This window comes from Myotis nattereri (assembly GCF_964212035.1).
Source record: "Myotis nattereri genome assembly, chromosome: 16".
Taxonomy (NCBI): Eukaryota; Metazoa; Chordata; class Mammalia; order Chiroptera; family Vespertilionidae; genus Myotis; species Myotis nattereri.
The window spans coordinates 48,749,871-48,771,341 of NC_138091.1; the positions used below are offsets into that span (position 1 = coordinate 48,749,871).

At 39.8% G+C, this 21,471-nt stretch overlaps 1 protein-coding gene across 5 annotated transcripts; it reads right to left on the bottom strand.

Annotated features, from left to right (window-relative positions):
* Positions 1–800: 800 nt before the first annotated feature.
* SMARCE1 (SWI/SNF related BAF chromatin remodeling complex subunit E1) lies at positions 801–19,910 on the bottom strand. Of its 5 annotated transcripts, none has more exons than XM_081109191.1 (11): positions 19,226–19,910; positions 16,976–17,027; positions 16,753–16,796; positions 13,639–13,806; positions 8,859–8,939; positions 7,829–7,960; positions 7,384–7,555; positions 5,298–5,470; positions 4,169–4,270; positions 3,308–3,518; positions 801–1,078 (listed from the first exon to the last, which is right to left on the bottom strand). In XM_081109191.1, exons 2-11 carry the CDS (start codon positions 16,980–16,982, stop codon positions 870–872), a joined length of 1,299 nt encoding a protein of 432 aa, XP_080965317.1. In that variant the 5' UTR covers positions 16,983–17,027; positions 19,226–19,910; the 3' UTR covers positions 801–869. The 5 variants fall into 5 exon arrangements, with proteins under 5 accessions (XP_080965317.1, XP_080965318.1, XP_080965319.1 ...); XM_081109192.1 differs by having other exon boundaries at positions 13,702–13,806; positions 19,226–19,772; XM_081109193.1 differs by lacking the exon at positions 13,639–13,806 and having other exon boundaries at positions 19,226–19,544.
* Positions 19,911–21,471: the final 1,561 nt, after the last annotated feature.

Below are 21,471 nucleotides of genomic sequence, written 5' to 3' on the forward strand. Positions count from 1 at the left end.
TGAATGTTTTGATTATTGTAAAAACAATTTCAAGTGACTGAACTTAATTCCTAGCTGTTTTCTTCTAGAATGGGCCAATCATTTTGAAGTTATATACTCCCTTGCAAGAATATTCAATTCCTTAAGCTTTGTGATCTACTGTATCTTTGGAAAACTTGATAAAAAAGTATTTTTTTTTTTTTGTACAATAAGGATGAATTGACCAGAACGTACCCAATATTAATTATAACAAAAAGCAGGACAGTATACATGTGCCATGTTTGCTTTAATGACTATTTCATAAGCTGGTGACTACTCTATGGAGACTATTTCTTGATCAATACGATCCAAGCATAGTTGCAGGTACACTCAACACTTTAACACAACTCTTGGTTACCTGACATTGATTACAAATGAAAAGGGCAAGTGAACAAACATATACTCATACATGATTACGTTTTCAAGAAGCTACCTTTGTGGAAGTACACAGGAAAGGGAACTTTCAGGAAGCTGTTGAAGGGACTGAGAAGACTTAAAGCTATGGCTTTGGTAAGCACCCCAGTGAGCTGTAGGAAGGCATTTGTAAGAGTAGATTCTGCAGCATCAAAGGAAAATTCTCCAAAAATGGGCATTTTCTCAATTAATCTAAATTCCGAGGCTTTCAGCAGTGAAGGGTAGAAACAAGATCTAAGGAAGAGAACCGTCCTCACCACCACTTAAAGGAGACTGTGCCATTTGGCTCATGATGTTATATGGTCCACAAGCTTTGGGTGGCGTGATATGGACAAGAAAAATATTAGTACACAAACCACATAACACCATTAAAACTCAAAAACATTTTTTTTTTTTCATTTAAAAAAGGATTTAGAATACATAAAACAAGGCAACATTTATTCTTTCTTCTCATCTTCTGGTGTGGGATCTGTTGGCGGCTCCTCCACTGTGGCGCTGTTGCTCTCTGAGCCAGTGTTACTGTCACTGGTCCCTTCCTCGGCCATACTGTCCACCCCCTCCTGTCCGCTCTCCTTGTCCTCAGGAGTAGATGTGCCTTCTTCACCATTCTGCTGACTGTCTGTTGTTTCTTCAAGGCGTGTCTCCTCTGTAAGCACACATCTGTCATTGTTAGTTCTAAGACAGAAACGTACTCTTCTAACTAGGCTGACAGCCGAGCGCTCCCCTGTCCAACATGTGGCTCTTAAGCACCTAAAATGAGCTAGTGTGACTGAGAAACTTTCAGCATGTTTGAGATCATTTGGGGTTTAAGAATCTACTTTTTAACTGTAAATTTATGAAATCTAAATACAGGTCAAGTACTTCTTGACCTGTACTAGTATTTAAAAATTTAGCTTCAAATTTAGATGTGCTGTAAGTACAAAATACACATCAGATTCCAAAGACTTTATGAAAAAAGAATGTAAGAAATTAATACTTCAATACTTCAAAAAAATGATTACATGTGCACAGGATGTAAAGTATAGCATGCAGAATACAGTCAATAATATCTGTGTATGGTGTCAGGTGGGTACCAGACTTCTCAGGGGAATCATTTTATAAATTATATGTCTATATACTGGAAGCTAAAATAATATTGAATGTCAACTGTAATTGAAAAGAGACGTTAATTACATGTTGAAATGATATTGTTTAGGATATACTGGGTTAATTAAATATATGTTTAAAATTAATGTCACTTGTTTTGCTTTACTTTGAAAAAATGTTAGTGAAAATGTAGTCACACAGTGACTTACATGTATTTCTACTGGACAATGCTGTCATGGAGTGCTTTGTATTTAAGGAGTAAGAAAGTGCGTGTGGAAATGATATAAGGTCAGTATTTTAGGTATCTCATTAATAGTCATGTTGGGCTGTTTTCTGTAAGAAATTAAGAGCATGAGGTTTTTGCTCTAATAGGCTCGATTTTCTTCAGTTTTTCCCGGTAGGCTAGAAGGATAAAAATCTGAGTGAAGACCTACAGGCATGTTCTATTCAGAGAAGACAAAACAGAGGCAAAGGACAGAGTGTTCCATTTAGTTGCAAAATGAGCAAAGAACCATATCACACTCTACCTCTCAAACTCTTGCATTAACCACAAAAATATGCCCATGCTCAAATTTTGTTAAGATAAAAAACATGTTCACACAAAACAGAAGAAGGCTCAAATAATGAAACTTAAAATCTGACTATCTGAAATGTTAATCTGCTGAATTATATTTTGTAGAAATATCTGGTAACAACGTTTACATTCCATCAAATGTTTTCCAGATATCAAATCGGAAGCCGTCAGTTGAATACTAAGCATGATTACTACCCTTCCCACTTCTTCCGATGGTCCAGGAGACTTTTGGCTGTGTTTCCCATAATACTTTTGTTTAGTCCTGTTTACATAGTACATTGGTCAGGGCTAAAACTGTACCAGAAGATAAGGTAATCTCAAAATATCAAATAATAACCAATTTAATCAGTATTTATATATGTTTTGCATGGCATTTTTTTGCCTTGAGGAATGCTTTCAGTCAGAAATTCTGAGTACACCTGAAAGTAGGAATTTTCCAGGGTGGGGTCAACAAACTTTTCTGTAAAGGCTACGTAGGAAATATTTTAGGTTATGTGGGCTATAGGTAGTCTTTGTTGCAACCATTCAACTATATTGTGGCCCAAAGTAGTTACAGACAGTATGTAAACAAATGGGTGTTAACTGTGTTCCAACAAAACTTTGTTTAAAAGCAGGTGGCAGGCAGGATATGTCCCTGTCCTAGGGCACCAATAATGATTTATCTTAACAGCAATGACCACATCTTATTTAAATAATTTTAGCAACAAAGGTTCAAATACTGAGTGCCAATACCACGTCAAACCCAATACTGAATGATTTTATGTACATTTTTGAATTTATCTGTTAGAACTCACTGAGGCAGGTGCTAGAATACTTACACATGAAGGAACGGAGATTAAGTAACTATCCAAAGGCACAGTGCTAGCACGTGGTGAAGCAGTGTTAGACCCTGATCTGACTGCAGGGCCAGCCTCCTTAACCATCACACTTTATATTCTCAAGGTGGAAAACAACTTGACTCAATCTGGGGAAATAACCAAGACCTCAAAGAGCAAGACTAAAGATAACATACCACTGCTGTTCTGCACTGATACAAACATGTTACATGAATCTACTTTTAGAAATTAAGATCTGGAAAGAAATGGGTAGGCCATATAAAGAATAACCGAAGAGGTAGCAGGGACACAGTGACCTCTGGAAAGCACTGAGAAAGAGAAATAAAGATTAAAGAGCTGTAAAACCCAACATTGACACTGGAGTCCCCTGGGGGCTTACCTGTCTCCATTGGAATGTTCTCTGCTTCTTTCTTTTCTTCGGTCTTATTAGCGGCTTGTTCTTCCTCAGGAACAATGCTGCTCTGACTGCGTTCAGCTTGCTCTGCTGCCTCCTTCTCCCTTTCCTCCTGCCTTTTGCGAGCCTGTTCCTCTGCCTGGGCAATTTCAGCTGCAATTTTTTCCATATCCACTTCTATTTTTAAACCACACAACTAGTCAGAAAAAAACCAACACAAAAAAAATCTCTTAGTAATGTTTTATTCTTATAATCTCTCAATCAGAAAAAATTACTTCAAAAATGGGTTTTATTGGCTATAAACTATATATATATATGGGAGAAAAAAACATGGCTCTAGGTCTTCTCTGAGACTCTTGTGTCTACAGGAAAAGAAAGTTGCAGAGCCATGTAACATCAAATATTACAAAATAGTTGGTGAGGCAATACTGAAAGTGCTGGATTATATATAAAATTTCCATTTTATATTTTAGGCTACCAAACACTAGATTTACCTGTTTTAATACAAAGTGCAAACTGTGAACTACATCTAATAACAACATTTGATAAATAAATTTCAAAAAAATGAAAATAATTCATGCTTGGGTGAAAGTAATTAAAACATCAGAGGATTCTAGAGTCGATAGGCCTAGTATATGTATGCATACTATATATTTCAAGCCTATTACAATTTTGCCAAAAAAATGGGAATAATTTCAAAAAGCAAAGATCTACTGGTTATAGTGAAGTTGCCCGTTTCAAAGCAAACAATATTAAACAAAAACACTATTTTGGAAAAAAGAATGAGAAATGAAAGTGATGAGAAGACACAGTGATAAAAGTATAGTTAACATATTAAATTGATACCCTTTTAAGTTCATTGTTAAATGAATCTGTGCTTTCCAGGAATTTCCTCTTCTTTTCCTGGTGTCGCTCCTCTATTTGAAGAAGTTCAGCTTCTAGTTTTCGCTGTAAGACATATGATCACGCTTTATACTTGTTTTATAATTACTGCATTACTTTCTTTAAAGCAAATGTCAAATAGAAAACATGTCTCATTTTTTTAATAGTCCACATTTTCTTACAATGTAACAAATGTCCTGAATTGTTTTTTTTTTAAATATATATTTTTATTGATTTCAGAGAGGAAGGGAGAGGGAGAGATATGAGATAGAAACATCAATGATGAGAGAGAATCATTGATTGGCTGCCTCCTGTATGCCCTCCACAAGCCTGCAACCCGGGCATGTGCCCTTGACCAGAATCGAATCCGAGATCCTTCAGTCCACAGGCCGACGCTCTATATCCATTGAGCCAAACTATCTAGGGCCTGAATTCTTAATTTAAGTCATTTATTACACAGCTGTAATAAATGATTTTAAGCTAAATGTAACAACTTATTTTAAGCTAAGGTTTTAAAATAAAAGTAAAATGTAGCATAGAGGAATCACTATGACTAATAAGTATGTGATGTTAAATATTGTTTCAGGCCTGAGCAATTTCAGAATATTGAGTAAAGCAGTAAAAGGTTGGTAGGATGTCTCAAAATTCTCATGGATAAACTTTCCATTACAGGACTCTATGTTACAGTTTTAAGGATAAATGTATTAAATTTGTGGGAAAGGTCCACTCCCTCAAGCCTCCTTCCTGAGTTAGGAACAGGTTAGATTAGCGGTTCTCAACCTGTGGGTCGCGACCCCTTTGGAGGTCGAATGACCCTTTCACAGGGGTTGCCTAAGACCATCCTGCATATCAGATATTTACATTACGATTCATAACAGTAGCAACATTACAGTTATGAAGTAGCAACGAAAATAATTTTATGGTTGGGTCACAACATGAGGAACTGTATTTAAAGGGCCAGAAGGTTGAGAACCACTGGGTTAGATTGAACACAAACATATTTCACAGGCGCACTGATGCATTATATAGAACCAGGTCACCTGGACCTGTGGCATAAGCCCATTTTATTATAACAAATGTTTTGTGACTCTACCTGATGAACCATTAAGGACTGGACCTGTCGTTTGAGGACCTGCATTCTAGCTGTTGTGACAACCGACCGAACGTCTGGCACCACACTTTCACTAAGGATTTCACTGATGAGGCGGTGGTTCCTCTGGAAACGGGCGGTGGCTGTATGCTTCATTGAAAAGCCATCATCATAATCTGGAATGAGATGTTCTGAAAATTAGGTCACCAGTAACCATAAACAGGGGAGTGTAACAATGTACACACTTAATTACCAAGGAGCATGGCTCTCACAAGTGGGTCTAAAGGCCACCGTGGGAACCCTGGGGCAGTCACTCGATAAAAACCATACAGGACATGCTGTGTTCATTGGCGAAGGTATTGGTTTTTCTCACAAAATCTTTAAGAGATGATACATGTCAGAAAGATTTGGCTGAAACACAAGGGAGATATAAGCACGTGTCTTTAGCCTGGAAATCAATGTGAAGTCTGCATGTGACAGCAAAACTAAAATTCTGCCAATGTTTCACTCTCTTGGTAGTACCTGTCCTTTCTTACGAGCAGCTTTAAGACCCTGTCTTAAACTTAAAAAACATAATGGGCAGAAGTTTGAGAAGCAGAGAAAAGGAACCTTTCTTAAAGACTGTTCCTGAGTGATCCCTTCAGTCTGTCTCAATATTCATGCTGTTATTTTTCACCTAGTGAAAACCATTTTCTATTTATGGTTTCTACATTGCTAGCCTTTATTTCCTCTTACACTGAGCCCCATCCTTCTGATTATTTGTAGACTGGATATTCTCCTTTTCTTAAAAAAAAATATTTTAATGATTTTTTACAGAGAGGAAGGGAGAGGGATAGAGATTTAGAAACATCGATGAGAGAGAAACATCGATCAGCTGCCTCCTGCACGCCCCCTACTGGGGATGTGCCCGCAACCAAGGTACATGCCCTTGACTGGAATTGAACCTGGGACCCTTCAGTCCACAGGCCGATGCTCTATCCACTGAGCCAAGCTGGTCAGGGCTCTCCTACCTTTTTCAGGTCTGCATGCTTTTTTTGCATTAACCATTCACTCTGAGCAATTAAGGTCTGTGTAAGCTAGTATAGCTTTAGCACTCCTGATTCTGTTTAACGCTTGATAGTTTCTATTCCATATGCTATTCATTATACTTATATCCTATTCTGTATATGAGAATATCTGCCAATATCCCAATCTATTCTTTTAAAATAGCATTTTTGCTTTTCTTTTAAGTATATCAGTTTATTGTCTGTAGGTGGTATTACTGCTTCCTCTCTCAATGGTGTATTTTCTTTAAAGTTCTTACAAGCATTGTTACCACTACTTTAAAATGGGGTCTTAAATGATTCCAATGTTTTCTGTTGCTTATAGTTAGAAATTCCAACCTTTTCCATATCACAGCAGCACACAGAGAAAATATTATTTGTACAAGATGCCTGCTATGTGGACGAATATGCCCACAGCTAGAGGTGGCTAGCTCTGGGGCTCCTTTCAGCTACAGACTCTGCCTGGCTGCACACGGCCAGGGGCGCAATCTGTAGACCTGCAAACTGTTCATGAAATGGCAACGAGGAAGCTGATCTTTGTGTGTGTGTGTGTGTGTGTGTGTGTGTGTGTGTGTATAAAATTTGTGTACCCTTATGTGTGTTATCATGGGCTAGTTGGATTTCTCACTTAACTGGGAAAGAAATTTCATAGTGCTTTTTTCCCACTCATTAACTTTCTCTCTTGGGAGTCCTTAATTCAGGACTTGGGGAACCAATAAGAAAACAGGATGTAACCAGAAGGCATTTTCTTTTTAAAAGCAGTTGAGGCAAAATTCTGATTTTAGCTCAAAAACCTTTTGGGCATTTTGAGTACAACGATTTGGATAAATGATATTTTCTGCACTCAAAAGGATATTTCCTTTTCTTGTGGGAAATTCACGCACAAATCTTACAAAAAATAGTTAATCAAAATAATGGAATGGTACTTAAATTATGCTTTGTTTTCCATTTAGGATGGGAAGTAAAAACTGAAAAGATTTGTCTTATTTTAATTCTCAGAGAAAGCATAAACAAAACCCCGCTTTGTTTTTGTTATTATTTTTTACCATCCGGATCTTCCGCAGGCTGGATGCTCATGTAAGGCTCTCCTTTCTCCATGCGAGACTGCCTCTGTCGACTTTCTTCCTCTAGAGCGGCTTCGGCGCGACTTTTTGCATTGATGTAAGCGAGGTATGCGGGGGAGTTATGGTAGGCCTTCATAGACTCATTGTACTCTATCTGAAATGCAAACGTTTTTCAGTTTTATAATGAACATTTTACAGGTTATAATGAACACCTATATTATCTCACAGGAATATCCAAGACACCATAATTATCTCCTTTTTACAGATACGAAATCTGAAGCCTAAGAAATTAGGTGGCTTGATTAAGGCAGACAAAGCCGCAGTGCAGCCTCAGCTGTCCAACTAGATCTTATGCTTCTTTTCTAAATAATAAGCAAGTGTTCATGCCTTTCCCACTGTATCCATCCCACTGCAGTCCCCACTCTACCTTTTCTGCTTCGTATTCGTTTAAATATTCTTGTTTTTCTTCATCAGTGAGATCTCGCCACATGCCACCAATAATCTTGCCAATCTCCCACAACTTTAGGTCAGGGTTGGAAGCCTTTACTTGGTCCCAGACCTTAAAAAGGGAACAGTTGAAATGTTAGTATTGATGCCTAGGAATACAGACCTTTAAAAATACTTTCTAATATGAACATTTAAAAACATAAACAAGAGCAGAGGGAATAGAACCAAGTCTGCATGTTCTCATTAGCCTGCTGTAACAATTATCAACAGTTGGCCAATCTCATTTCCTCTACAGTCTGACAGATTGCTTTAAGGCAGATCTCAGACATCAACAATCACTACAGATACTTAAGAGAAGCTAATGCAGTAACATAGTCTGTGTCTAAGAGTTCGCAAAAATTCAGAAGTGGTTAATCTGCACAATACAATGTACCATCAAATACACATAGAATTATGACCAAAAATAAAAAAAAATTCTAAATAGTGATGGAAATAGCTAAATGCTCATCTTTAATAAAGATATTATTGGCTGTATCTATTAAGAGTAATGCAGATTCATCACAAACAAAAAAAGAGGGAAAATTCAAGGTAGTATAAAGAAAATAAAAATGATCATAGCTTACTATTTAGAGATAACTATGTCTTTTGGCTTTTTTCTTCCTTCAAATTAGCATGTAGTTGCTATTATTTTTATAAAAATAAGACACTAATACATACAGTAGTCTTATATCCCTTTTTTCATTCAAGATTTTTCTAATGTCATTAAGTATTCTCCAAAAGACTATATAACACTGGCTATATAACACGGTCTTAAAGATTTCAACAGTGTATTTAATCAGGTTCTTTTTGTTGGATTTTAGCCCTGGAACTTTAAAATCAGAACTAATTTCTTTTAACAACTGCAATTCTTTATCCTTTCCTCTGACTGCACAGAAAAGCTGGCTAAGCCAATCTGAAATTTGATGGGAAGCTAAGACAGCAGTGCCCACTCCTCGCTCCTCAGCACCCACCTTTCTGCTGTACCTCATGTAGGGCATCAGCGGCTTATCTGGAGGCTTTGGGGGTTTTGGAATCGTAATACCAGAGGATGCCTACAAAAGAGTTAAAAACATTCATTATTCAATTGCAAGAAGTTCACCAGTAAAATGAAAAGAGAGTGCCTTAAAAAATTCTAATGCGCCTTTCTTCTACTCGTCCATGGATACAAGATTCTTATATTTTCTCCACTGAAAATAGCTATCACTGCAAATTCAGAAACGTTCACATCAAAAAAGAAAATGAAGAAAATGACTTTATGCACATAATTTTAAAATATTTTACATAGCAGTTTATTGCTACTGCTTTGACAACCTGGCTGTAAGAACAAATAAATTATTACATAATAATCCAAACATCAAAAAAATATGGTCAAATAGCAAATGTCCCACATTCAGGACTTTACCTGGCACCCTGTTGTTTTGCTTAATTTACCATTACACATACAGTCAACACTTGATTATCTGCACCAGAATCTGAATGCCTTCAGCACTCAGCCACACTCACACTGTCTACAGGGCACTTTGTATCTGTCTGTCTGTCTGTCTATCTATCTATCTATCTATCTATCTATCTATCTATCTATCTATCTATCTATCTATCTATCTATCTATCTGTATTATTTCAGAATGCACCCCTACATAAATGACACTACCACCACAAAAACTACTTTTTAAATTCAAAAACAGGCAACAAAAAACTTCATCTCCTTTATTACAACTAGACATTTTAAGGTTCTATATTTAGTGGTTTTCTATAAAGGGGATCAAGAAGTGTGAAATAAAGTCATGTCTTTTTTATCCTTAGTGTAGGGGCAAACAAGTTTACCGGGAACAGAGAAATGGCAGACATGGGCCATTATAGAATATCAAGAAACTCCACTTGATTAAAACTAGAAAGAGAAAGATAAAAGACTGGTTCTTTTTACGGGCTAATATCTATGCAAGAGATACCAGATAACTTTTAGTGGGCACCCCACATAACTCCAATCCAAGAATGCCCATTTCTGAACTAAGTCTCATCTTAATATATATGACTCTATTTGCTCAAGGACTCAGAATAAAACCATGCCTGAATTACTTTTATTTCCCCCCAATTTCTAGAAGACCCCCAATATTGATTCTTGCCAGGCAAGGGGTAAGAAGTGCTGACTTATTCTAATTATCAAGATAGAGATTGGCACATCCTTGTAAGAAAACTAGTGACATTTGGTTCCCTTGCTTTTCTGTTGTTGCTGTGACAAAACCCTAGGGAAAACTCCATTCTGGGCTAGGACCTCAATCACAACCTTATTTTTCATCCATGGGCTCAGAGATTAGCATGTTTGCACCTTACTCCACTGCTTTCAATCAATGCTTCCTTTCACTATGGGGGTCTCCTTCATCCCTATATGCTTTTCAGTAACGGTTTCTTCATACACAAAATTATTAGAAGGCATTTCACCTTTGAAGCAGTATTTCTTCTCTTCTCACTCTTCATATACATTCTTACCACATCTCATGCTGGTGCCCATGCAGACAGACCTTGCTTTTAGCCACAGTGGACAATGGAAGGAAGGAGGTGAGCCTTGGGGATGGAAACTGTCAACAGTGGTGGTATGAAGAGTAAGGGAAGATCTGTCTCAGGGTCTGTAGGAGTTCTTTCAAGGAGGGAAGGGAGTAGGGAGGAATTTCTACAAAGCTAATCTTATATCATAAAATCAGAGCAAGACATTAAAAGTCTGAGTATTCATGCATGACATTATTAGAAAGCATTTCCAACTCATAGCTAACACAAATCCTCAGAATTTCATGAAGTAGGTTACAAATAAAATTGAAATTGTGCCAATAATTGAATTTGGTAGGTCACTGTTAACAATTTTTTTAAAAAAAGAGGTAAAGAATTCTAAAATGTCTATGCTTAAATATGTTGAATTAAAACACTTAAAAGATAAGTTATAGTAATATTTGCTTGTGGATATTTTTCAAAGAACTGCATTTATAACATTAATGGGTTTGCCTATTTAGCTTCCTTTCTCCCAAAGGTACCCAAATCGCTCACATACTGAGTCCCTATTTTTATTACATTGACCAATTTACAAATGCAAACGAAACAAAATTGAAAACATTAACAAAGTTAAATTCTAGCTGATTTTGAGGATACTGAAGATTTGCATCATTAAACACCCTGTCATTCACCATCTCAGACAGACATTGTTCTATAATGTCTCAATGCCCAGTGGTTATGCTTTTTTTAAAACTTTTCTTTCCTTGCTGTTACCATGAAATCCATCTCTAGCAGCAACTCTCCCTCTTTCCAGTTTTCTGCTTCTAACTGGCAATGCATTGGGGGAAAACAAGTAACTATGCTTGTTAAAACGTGCTTACGTAAGAGTAAGGTCCTGGGATCTCCTACACAAAAAGTCCATGATCTTGTGAAATTTATTTTGGCTACTCAAGAGTTTGTTGTTGTTTCTTTCCAATTCTCGGCTGTTTCTCTGGCAGAATCTTATTTAAGGGTTTTCTCCTGGGATAGAATTTCCACTGAAGTACAGAAATAAGTTGTTTTTAACATTTTATCGCAACCTGTTTTCCACACTGTACTTAAGAGAAATTAATCATCACCTGAATGAAGACCTGGCTAGGAGTGATTTCCATCTCATAGCTATCACAAGCACTCCGAAAGGTGTCTGAAAACTATTCAAGTGTACAGGAGCCTATAGGGAGCTACTCAACAGGGATTCACAGAATCATTCTTTCGAATCACTGACTTAAGGCGATTTGCAGGCAATAAAGCCAAATAAGACACCCCCCCCAAATTCGGCCAAAGTAATACATAGTTGGGTCAACTTAAAACACTTTAATAATGGACAAAATCAGATTTACAGAGCCCTAACATGGCTTAAATTAGATATTTAAAAAAGGTGGTGTAAAACTTTAGGCATAACTAATTTGCTTGAGGATGATTCAATGACCTAAGACAGAGGTCACTAAAAGTTGAAGGGGCTGGAATGAACACAGGCTAAAAGCCTTCATATTTTCTAGGCCGTTAGGTTGAGTCTGAACAGCAGTTTAATTATAATTTAATTTGATATTGAGAGAACAATAATACAAAGAAAACAACTACAAATAATCCAAACACCAAATTTTCCACGCCCAACAACCCGTTTATCCAAATCTACCCTGAAGCTAATGCCCACTTTAATGTTGTGGTCCCAACACACCCAAGGAGGAATAGGGATAAATAGGTAATTTATCCAGGTTCCAAGACAGACAGCACCCTTGCCTTTTCCTAGTAAGTCTCCATTAAAGGATCTCATTTTATTAAGAGAATTCTCACAGGTCCAAGTTAAGAACAAAATGCTTACACAAACCAAAATACAAATGATTCTAATATTACAGTTACCACCATTTCTATTTCTATTCCATTAACATAGATAATCAAGAGCTGACTGTATAGAGCAATTAAAATGCAATCGTTCTTGTTTACTTGCTCATGAGTAATTTTCTGCATTAACATGAGTGGTCCAAAATTGATTCTGTTCCTTGTTTAATTTAAAATGTTCTTTTATCATTTGATAACCTTGCCACCCATTACACTGATGAAACAACACATTTAGGCCAGAAAAAAACACGTATTGATGCACATAAAATTTGTATGCATTGTGAAATGCATATGCACACACACACTGTCAGAATTCTTTTCGGATACCATGAAATATGCATGGCACATAAAACTTGATACGCTTATGAAGTACGAATTATGCAGAAACAATGAAAATTTTAGACAAACAAAACCTATCAAGCTAAGCAATATGCTTACCAAGATAGTCTGATAGTAACAAGCTTTTTGCTCTAGCTTGACTACAGGGTGAGAGGGCTTTTTGAATTCACAGAATTGAATTATTTATGAATAGAGCAAACAAAAACCAGGTAGAGAAGTTTACAGCCATTCTGGGTGGTATAAATTCTCACCAATACCATAATCCAATGTATGCAGATATTTGGCTTTTGGATTCAATTTATTTATTTATTTTTGATAAATCCTTTTTACAGCTATGTTTTTTCTTTGGTACCTAAACTTCCTTGAATGGAGTTTAAGATGATTCTAAAATAAAAAGTCACCCAATTTTGATTATTTTAGATTTATAATTTACTTTACTTTAATATTTATTTTTTCTTGGATTGATCAGTTAAATGAAACATCTTCAGTTTCAGAAATCATATCCCTTATCCTAAGGATTATAAGCATACTTCTAGTTGTAGATATCTAGTCTGTAGGTACTTCAACTTAATTTCATTCAACTTTTATTCTGCAATTCTTTGATGTGACACAAAAGTCTTTTTCTCTTTTTAACTCAAGACAGATGAATCTCCGAAGGTCAACTATTAAATCCAAAAGACAAATAATTATGTGTAGCAATTCAAACTAGTAGGCCAGCCAAAGAAAGCCAGGTCTGTAAGCCCAGCATTTACTAAGAAACTTGAGTTCTTGAGCCTAATGCCAGTTACCTTAAATGAAAAATAACGCTTCAGCTCAACTAGAGTATCTTAATCATAAGAACTTCTAGGTTTGTCTACACACAGTACAAGCAGTAAGTGCCCAAGGTTTTATCTCTACCAACCACCAAAGAGAATGAAGTTTTTCTTATACATATCCACATCTCACTATATATATATTTTTTCAGTGTAAGATCATACAACAAATGTTCAAAATAGTCGAAAAGCCAGGTTAAAAAAATTTAATGGCTGTGCTGATGATTCACAAGGACCTAACTCTGAAGGCATTTCTGGTCAATTCCAGTTGTTTGCCGGATGCTGTAATAGTTGATTCTCCTACCGTGACCCGGCTGTTGGTGCCCGGGTTCCCTCCCAGCCTGTAGTTGTTGTAGGCGAGATGACTGTATGGATTGTATCCCACAAACCCTGGTGTGCTGGGCATTTGCTGATGGAAACAAATGAGACAAAAACACGAATGAGAAATGAGCTCAAACGAGGAAAACACAGAAATGAAAAATGATCTGCATATGACATGCAAAAGCAACCTGGATTTAAACAAGCAATGATGTGTTGTAGTTGTTTTTTCTTTCATTGAGAAACCAGTCTGCAAGTGTGTGTTTTTTCCTCTTTCTCTCTCTTTGCAGGGGCCAGCGGTGTTTGTGTGAATTTGAATGTGTGCTTGCATTTTGGGGATAAGCAATACAGTGAAGTGTCTCAAACATTCAGGATTACTTTATGGTCAATAGTATGATATAACAACTTAGCAATATATGTCTGAGAGGAAAGCTTGAAATGTGGTAAACTACAAGTGTGAGAACACTTTACATGCAAAACAAAACATGATTTATTTGACAGTTATGTGGATGCCGCCAATGTATTTGTCTACTAAAAACAAAAACAAGAAATGGACTGCTTTCAAAGACAGTTTTAAATCATTTTATATATGTGAGAAATGAGAAGAGACTCAAATCAGGAAGTCAGAAGTTGTCAATAGAAAAGAACATATGTGAGATTCAATGGATGTCACATACATGATTTCAAAACAAAGACTTGTAAGAAATGCATGGATTTCATTCTGGGGTATTGTCTGATCTTTTTAACCCAGCCATTCTTTTATAGGCTTTCTTTTCCATCTCTTCTTTGATCCATCTTCCGTAAGTCAATCATGGATAATTTCTGCATTTAGTTAATGTGAACTATTTTTCTAGTTGACAGACTTGAACTCTCTCTTTTTAAAAATAAATATAGTTTCCTGATAGCTCTAGTCCTTTCAAAAACACAATTACTCGCTGCAGCAACAGAATTCTTGGCTTTTGTGAATTATGTGTTGATGAGATTACAAATGGGCTCTTATATAGCAGTCCCCTTGTGGTTAATATAATGACATCCAATGTTAATGAGAATCAAGCTATAATACATAAAAAGAATATAGCAGAGACCAAAAGTAGACTATTTTCCCTAATGAAATTCAATAAAAACAAGTGACAGTAATTTCATTTTAACATGCAATTAACAGTCTTGAATTGTATGATGATGTAAAATACACTTAACACATTCCAACTAAACTGTAACTGTTATAAAATAAACACAATTTTCTAAAACATGCCGCTGCACATATCCTTAGTCTCTGAAAGATATTCAAACATTTGATACTCTTTAGAAGAGAACTGATCAATTTCTAATCTATGTAGTTATAGAAGACGCAAATTAAGCTTATTAAAGTAGGCAAAACAGATGAAGTATCAAAGGCACAAAAGAAGTGTATATTACTTAGAGTGGTACATCTGGGTGGTGGAGGTGGTGATGATGATTGTGATGGTGGTGGTTGAAATAATGGGAAAAAAAAGGAAGGAGGATAACTCATTTAATATCCTCTCTGTTGGGTGTTCAGTCCCTAGTCTTCTGTATTTATGTGTCAATGTGAAGCTATGACGGTACAGAAATATGACTAAAGAAAGGCAAAAATAAAAAATCCCTTTCTATATTTGAGAAGTCATAAGTGAACACTTGGTTTTGGACTATTTTTATTATCTCAAAAAATCAAGTGTGTGTTCCATTTACTATACACTGTCAGAGGCAGTATTTATATAAAAATGACACCTTCAAAAGTTGCATAAAAAATGAGACACTTCAAAATTGAGGCAATAATGTAAGAAAATTAAGTAGGGGAGATAAAAAAAAAATTGAACCTAAAACATGACAATTATACCAATTCCAAAAATGAAGTACATGGTTAGTTCTTTGAGGTCAGGAATCTCAATTGTTCAACTCCACCTGTATAGCCACTAGCAGAGTGCCAAGGAGGTGATCGTAAGATATGCTCTTTGATTTAAGAAAGAAAACAAAGCAAACACAGGACTTTAAGATCTACTGGAAGTAACTTGAGACTGTATGCTATAAAAATTGAACTGATTACATGTGGTATAGCATCTCTTTTTAAAAACATCTTACTGAAGAAAACCAAATTGCTGAAAAACGTAACTAAAACATTTATCTAAGGGATTAGTGATTAAGAATAGTTATCTAGTGAAGAAAACAAAATTATACAAAGAGGACCTAATTAGTAAACTAGCTTGAAATTTAGGGGGGAGGGGGTTTAAAAGGAGGGCTAAAGAATTTAAAGAATTGCTTTTGTAGGATATGGTCAAGGTTAATAGTGTGTGTGTGTTTTTTTTTAATAAAAAACAACCAGGAATCTATTTCAGCAAGGTCTGAGGAGTTACTGTTCAATTTGTTATATGGATTGGACAATTATTTGACATGCTGACCAAGCTGGATCAGAACTTGCTGGGTGAAAAAACCAGTTCTCAACTATTATTTAGACACTTTGAAACACATCAAATTCCAAACCAATGATATATGGAGTGGAATAAAATTCAATAGCAGGATCTGACCCACAGATAATAAAATCCTTACTTGAACAGCTTGAAAATAATGATTTACAATGAGTGTTATTATAGAACTGGAAGCTTTGTTTGATTTAATATGAAAATTATATATAGACGAGAGAAAAAAATGTAACCAATTTAAGGTTAGGTTTGAAAATAAGAAATGCCAGAATGAGAGCATTCACTCAATATCAACTTTAATAAGAGATTAACAAGAAAGAAGTGTTAAACTGGTCAGTTATTTCCCAGTTAAAAAAAAAAAAGGAAAAAAGAACCAAGCATAGGAGGTTGGCTTTTCAGCAGTATGTTTCTTTAAATGTTGGGGTTAGTTCAAAGTAAGATGCAAAGAGTTATTTTATTTAGTAGGAAGTGCTGGTTTTTTTTTTTAGCTGAATTTTTCATCCTATTGCTGTGATGATTGAGTGACCCTTCCTGGAAGACATCTGGGTTTTTGTATCAAGGCCAGACTTGGCTATTACATTAACAAGAAAATTAAAACTTACTGTTGCAGGAGCTGGGGTGGGAGGTGGGGCATAAGATGGTCTTTCTGTTTGAAAGAAAATAAATAACTTCTTGTAAACAACTGAGATATAATACTATGCAACAAAACTACCAATGGTCCTGTTTGAAGGAAAAAAAAAATGAGAGTATTTTGGAATTCCCATTTGCTAGGGCATTAGTCTCTTATTTATATAGATGGATAAATATAAAAAAAATGAAACTTACTTGACATTTTGGAAGATTAAGTTCTCAGTTCCTTAAGAATGAATCTGAGACACTAAAATAAAAAAAGGAAAAAAAAGAAAAAAAAAGAGAATCAAAACTCAGCAAGCATGAGAGAATGTTTTCCTAAAGAATAGGGTAGTTTAATTGGTATTTCTTAGTAAAATTACATTAGCTTCTAGTAACCAAGCCTTTTGCATATTTAACTAGTTCTTTAGGCCACTGTGTTGATCAGAATTAAAACGACTAAAACAAAAAATTTTCTTATGCTACTGAGCCACCTCTTGGATGGAAAACGTTTCACTGATGCCATGTACACATTTAATCAGACCGATAAAAATATGACAGTAGAATGTGATACATTATCAGGGCCCACGCTAAGGAGGCCCGCAGAGGCTGACAGCTCCCACACCAGCAGCAGCTCTCCCTCCCTGTTAGCCTAGCAGCGTCTATTAAGATGGAGCAGCATTTTATTCCTGGAGGCAGTGCAAGAGGTAATTGGCATGCGAATGAGCTTTATATTCCCCCTTAGTGGTAAACAGCTTTATAACTGTTGAGAATAAATTTTTTTAAAGAATCTATCAGAAAAAAAACCCACCTCTTATTAACCCTTCACAGCCTGTTGCAAAATTATCCCCTTAGTGGAGCTTTCCTGATAAATGACCTGGTCAGAATTGCTTCCTCATCTGCATTCCTACCCAATTTACCTAGATCTCTGATACTGTGTATTGTATCATATACCTGTTAATGTGGGTAGATTGTGTGCTGCCTGGACACAGGGACCATCTAATTCATTATTCCGGTCCCAGGACCTAGCTCAATTCTTAGTAAACTCTGCCCTAGTATTTATTTACCAGCTCAGGCCTTGGCCGTGCACACGAGCTGGTTCCTGACATCAGTATACCTCACGCAGGGCAAACAAAGCCATGTTCACTGTTAGAACAAAGGCAGATAACTTCTATGGCTACTGGAGTACTTTCCCTCCAACGCTCTGTGCAACAAACATGCCTTATTTATTTATTTATTTATTGGCTCCTATTTTGCATTTTAGGGGAAATTCCCTGGAGCCCGAGGCATAAGAGACCTGGTGTGGAAGGAAAACACTGTAGTTTATTTTCTCAATGGCCTCAACTGGGTCTCGCACTCTTTCCTTCAGGAACAGGCAGAAACCCCGGCCTCTGTGTATGATTTCCTTCCCGCTCAGGCTCAGGGAAGCTGTCAACATTCGGTGGGGGAGGCCTGACAAAGGCTGCCACGAGCTCCCGGGTAGGCAGCCCCCATGGCTGATTCTTTTAGTGGTTCTCAATCTTCTGGCCCTTTCAATACAGTTCCTCCTGTGGTGACCCAACCATAGCATTATTTTCGTTGCTACTTCCTAACTGTCATGTTGCTACTGTGATGGATCGTCATGTAAATATCTGACATGCAGGATGGTCTTAGGCGACCCCTGTGAAAGGGGTCGTTCGACCGCCAAAGGGGTCGCGACCCACAGGTTGAGAACCGCCGTAGAATAAGCGATTGCTCTCCTGGGCTCCGCCAGACATCCTCAGGGCGGGCCGGGCCGGCCCCCTGCCCCCGGGGCGCCGCCGGGCAGAAGACGCTAGAGAGGTGTTTGCTGAACACCGTCTGGGGGACAGGCTAATCCATTACCCACATGTCCTTTTATTGTCACCGACTACCCACAAGACGGGGACCGCTAGTTCCATGTTACCGATGAAATGGTGGGTCTAGGGAACAGGCCTAAAAACACACCGCCAGGAAGTGCCGGGGATGGGTCCCCGGCCCAGGCCGGTCTGCCCTTCACCCTGAGCCACAGCGCGAGGCCTCAGGTCGATGCCCGAGCCCAAGGGAAACCACCTTCCCGGGGGCGGGGGGCGGGGGGCGGGGAGCGGTGCCCACCGGCCCGGCTCCCCCGAGGGCTTGCTCTGCGGTCGTTCCCTGGGGGTTGGTTGTGGAGGATGCACGCCCCCCGCAACCCCCCGAACGCGGGGTCGGCACGGCTGCTTGGACCCATTTCGCGGGGTCGGCCGCAGGGGCGAGTCTGGCCGCCCAGGAGGGAACCCGAATGGGAAACCCGAAAGGGACTCCCCGCCCCGCCTCGCTAGGCCGCAGGGAGGCCGCGATCAGCCCCCGGCTCCGCCCCGCGGCCAGGCCTGAACCCCAGCAACCCCCGGGCCCCCGCCGTCCAGCCGCGCCGGGCCCCCGCCGCCGGCCTCCCTCCCGACCCGCCGGGGCCCCGTCGGAAACACTCACCCGCGGGCAGGAAAGGCGCCCGCAGCTCCGGCCTCGCTTCCCTTTGTCCCGCGCACGCCCCGCCCCTCGCGCGCGCAGCGTCCGCGCCCGCACTTTCCACACGCGCCTCGATGCCTCTGCGGGCGCCGCCGACCGTCTTTGGAAAAAGGAAAACCTCCTCGCGAGGACGCCCGAGGCTTCGGGGAGTCACGGATTTTTTTTCAGGTCCTGTGTGCGCCGCCGAACCCGCCGAGTTCGGGTGCCGTTCCAGGCGGGCGCCGATTCGTCACGGCGGGAGGCGGAGGGCGACCCGCCCGAGAGGCCTGCGTCCCGCGGCCGTGGAGGGGGCGGCGGCGGCGGCGGCGGCGGAGGGGGCGGGACGTGCGAGGCTGCGCCGACGGCGGCGGGAGCTGCGGCCTCGACTCCACGCGCGGGGCCGGAAGACGCCGGGGGTCGCCGGGCAGGAGGCCCCGGAACCACCGTGGCGGCGCGGGCCAGGCTCGGGTCGCGCCGGCTCGGCGATCCCTACCCCGCTACCCCGCCGGGTCCTTTCTCCTTTCGCCGAGGATGCAGGCGCGGCGTGTCCGTCCCCACGGGCGCCTCTCGGGCGGGCTTCCTGCCTTCGCGACACGGGCTTTCCCCGTTTTTCCAAGGTCGACTCTGGTGCCGTTGCCACCGGCTTCCGAGCCGAGGCCCAGCGATGCGGATGCCCTGGCCTCGGTGGGGCGCCCTTGCGCAGTGGAGGTGCCACTGGTCTCGGCCCAACGGGGTCTGGGCTCGTTGGGTTCCCATCGCCGGGAATGCCTGCCCCGCGCTTTCAGGTTAAACTCATCTGTCCTTTAGGACCCGGCTCACACGTCTCTTTCTGATGCCCTCCTGCCCCCCAACCCTCAATAATCCTTCCTCTCGGCGCCATGGCTCTTGGACATCTTGGTTGGAGCCTGTACCTGACCCAAGGCACCCGAGCGCGTTGGTCACCTTTAATGCAGGGCGAGGGGCTTGCAAACAAAGCCCAGCCATCTTATCGGTCACCTGCGCGTTGCCACTGTCTGCCAAGGCTGGGCCCGCGGTTCGATGCTCAGGAAATGTGTGTGGAGGTGCGGCCCCAAGCTCGCTGACGGTGGTCTAGGGTCCGAGTGTGTGAGGGAAACTGGAAAGGGCTTGTAGTGCTTTGCACATGTACCTTCTTTCAAAATGTTTATTTGTAACATGTCCATGAGTAATCTGCGTGTACATGCTGGCCATACCTTGTAAACGCAGAGCTAAATTCTGCCTTTTGCACAAACTTTTTTTTTTCTTTGGTTGATCATTTGAGTAACGTGTCTGCATATTATTTATTGATATTTGTTTTTTTAATATTTTTTAATTGATTTTTAGGAAGGGAGAGGGAGAGAAAAACATCCAGTGTGAGAGTGTAATATGGAGAGGTAGGCTCCTTCACCCCCCACAATGGGGATCAGCCCGCAGCCCCAGGATGTGCCCTGACGGGAATGGAACAGGCGACCTTTCCCTGTACTGGATGACACCCAACCGACTGAGCCACACCAGCGAGGGCTGTGCATATTATTTAATTACAGTGTAATTTTGGCTCATGTACCATAATGATTCCATTTGACACTTTTAAATAATGTATGCATTTTTGACTCTGGAGAACATTTTTGTATTTTTAAAAACTATGGTAGAGCCCTGGTCGATTTGGCTTAGTGGATAGAGTGTCTTTCTCTCTCTCTCTCCCATCCTTTCCACTCTCTAAAAACCAATGGAAAAATATTCTCGGGTGAGCAGTCCAAATTGAGTAACTTATTGGGAAAAAATAACTCTCCTGGAAGCGAACAAAGAATTTAAAAAATTCTCATTACCTGTTGTGTTTTAAATTATTACTTAATTAGGGGCTCAATGCACGAAATTCATGCATGGGTAGCGTTCCTAGGCCTGGCCGGCAATCAGGGCCAATCGGGGCCTTCCGGCTGCCAGCTGGGGCCTCCCTTCGTTCTGTGCCGCCCCCTGGTAGTCGGTGCACATCATAGGGAGCAGTCGGTCTCCCGGTCAAACTCCCACAGGGACAATTTGCATATTAGGCTCATATATTTATCATTGTCACCAATAATTGTTCTCAGAAATTCTCTCCCAATGACAAGTTCATCCAAATATTTGAATAGGGCTTTGTCAAATATTTCCACATATATGTTATTTCAAGCAACTGTGAGGTGGGCATTGTTCCCAAGTAACACCTTTCCCTTTGTTTTCAAGTGTGAAAATTGAGGCTA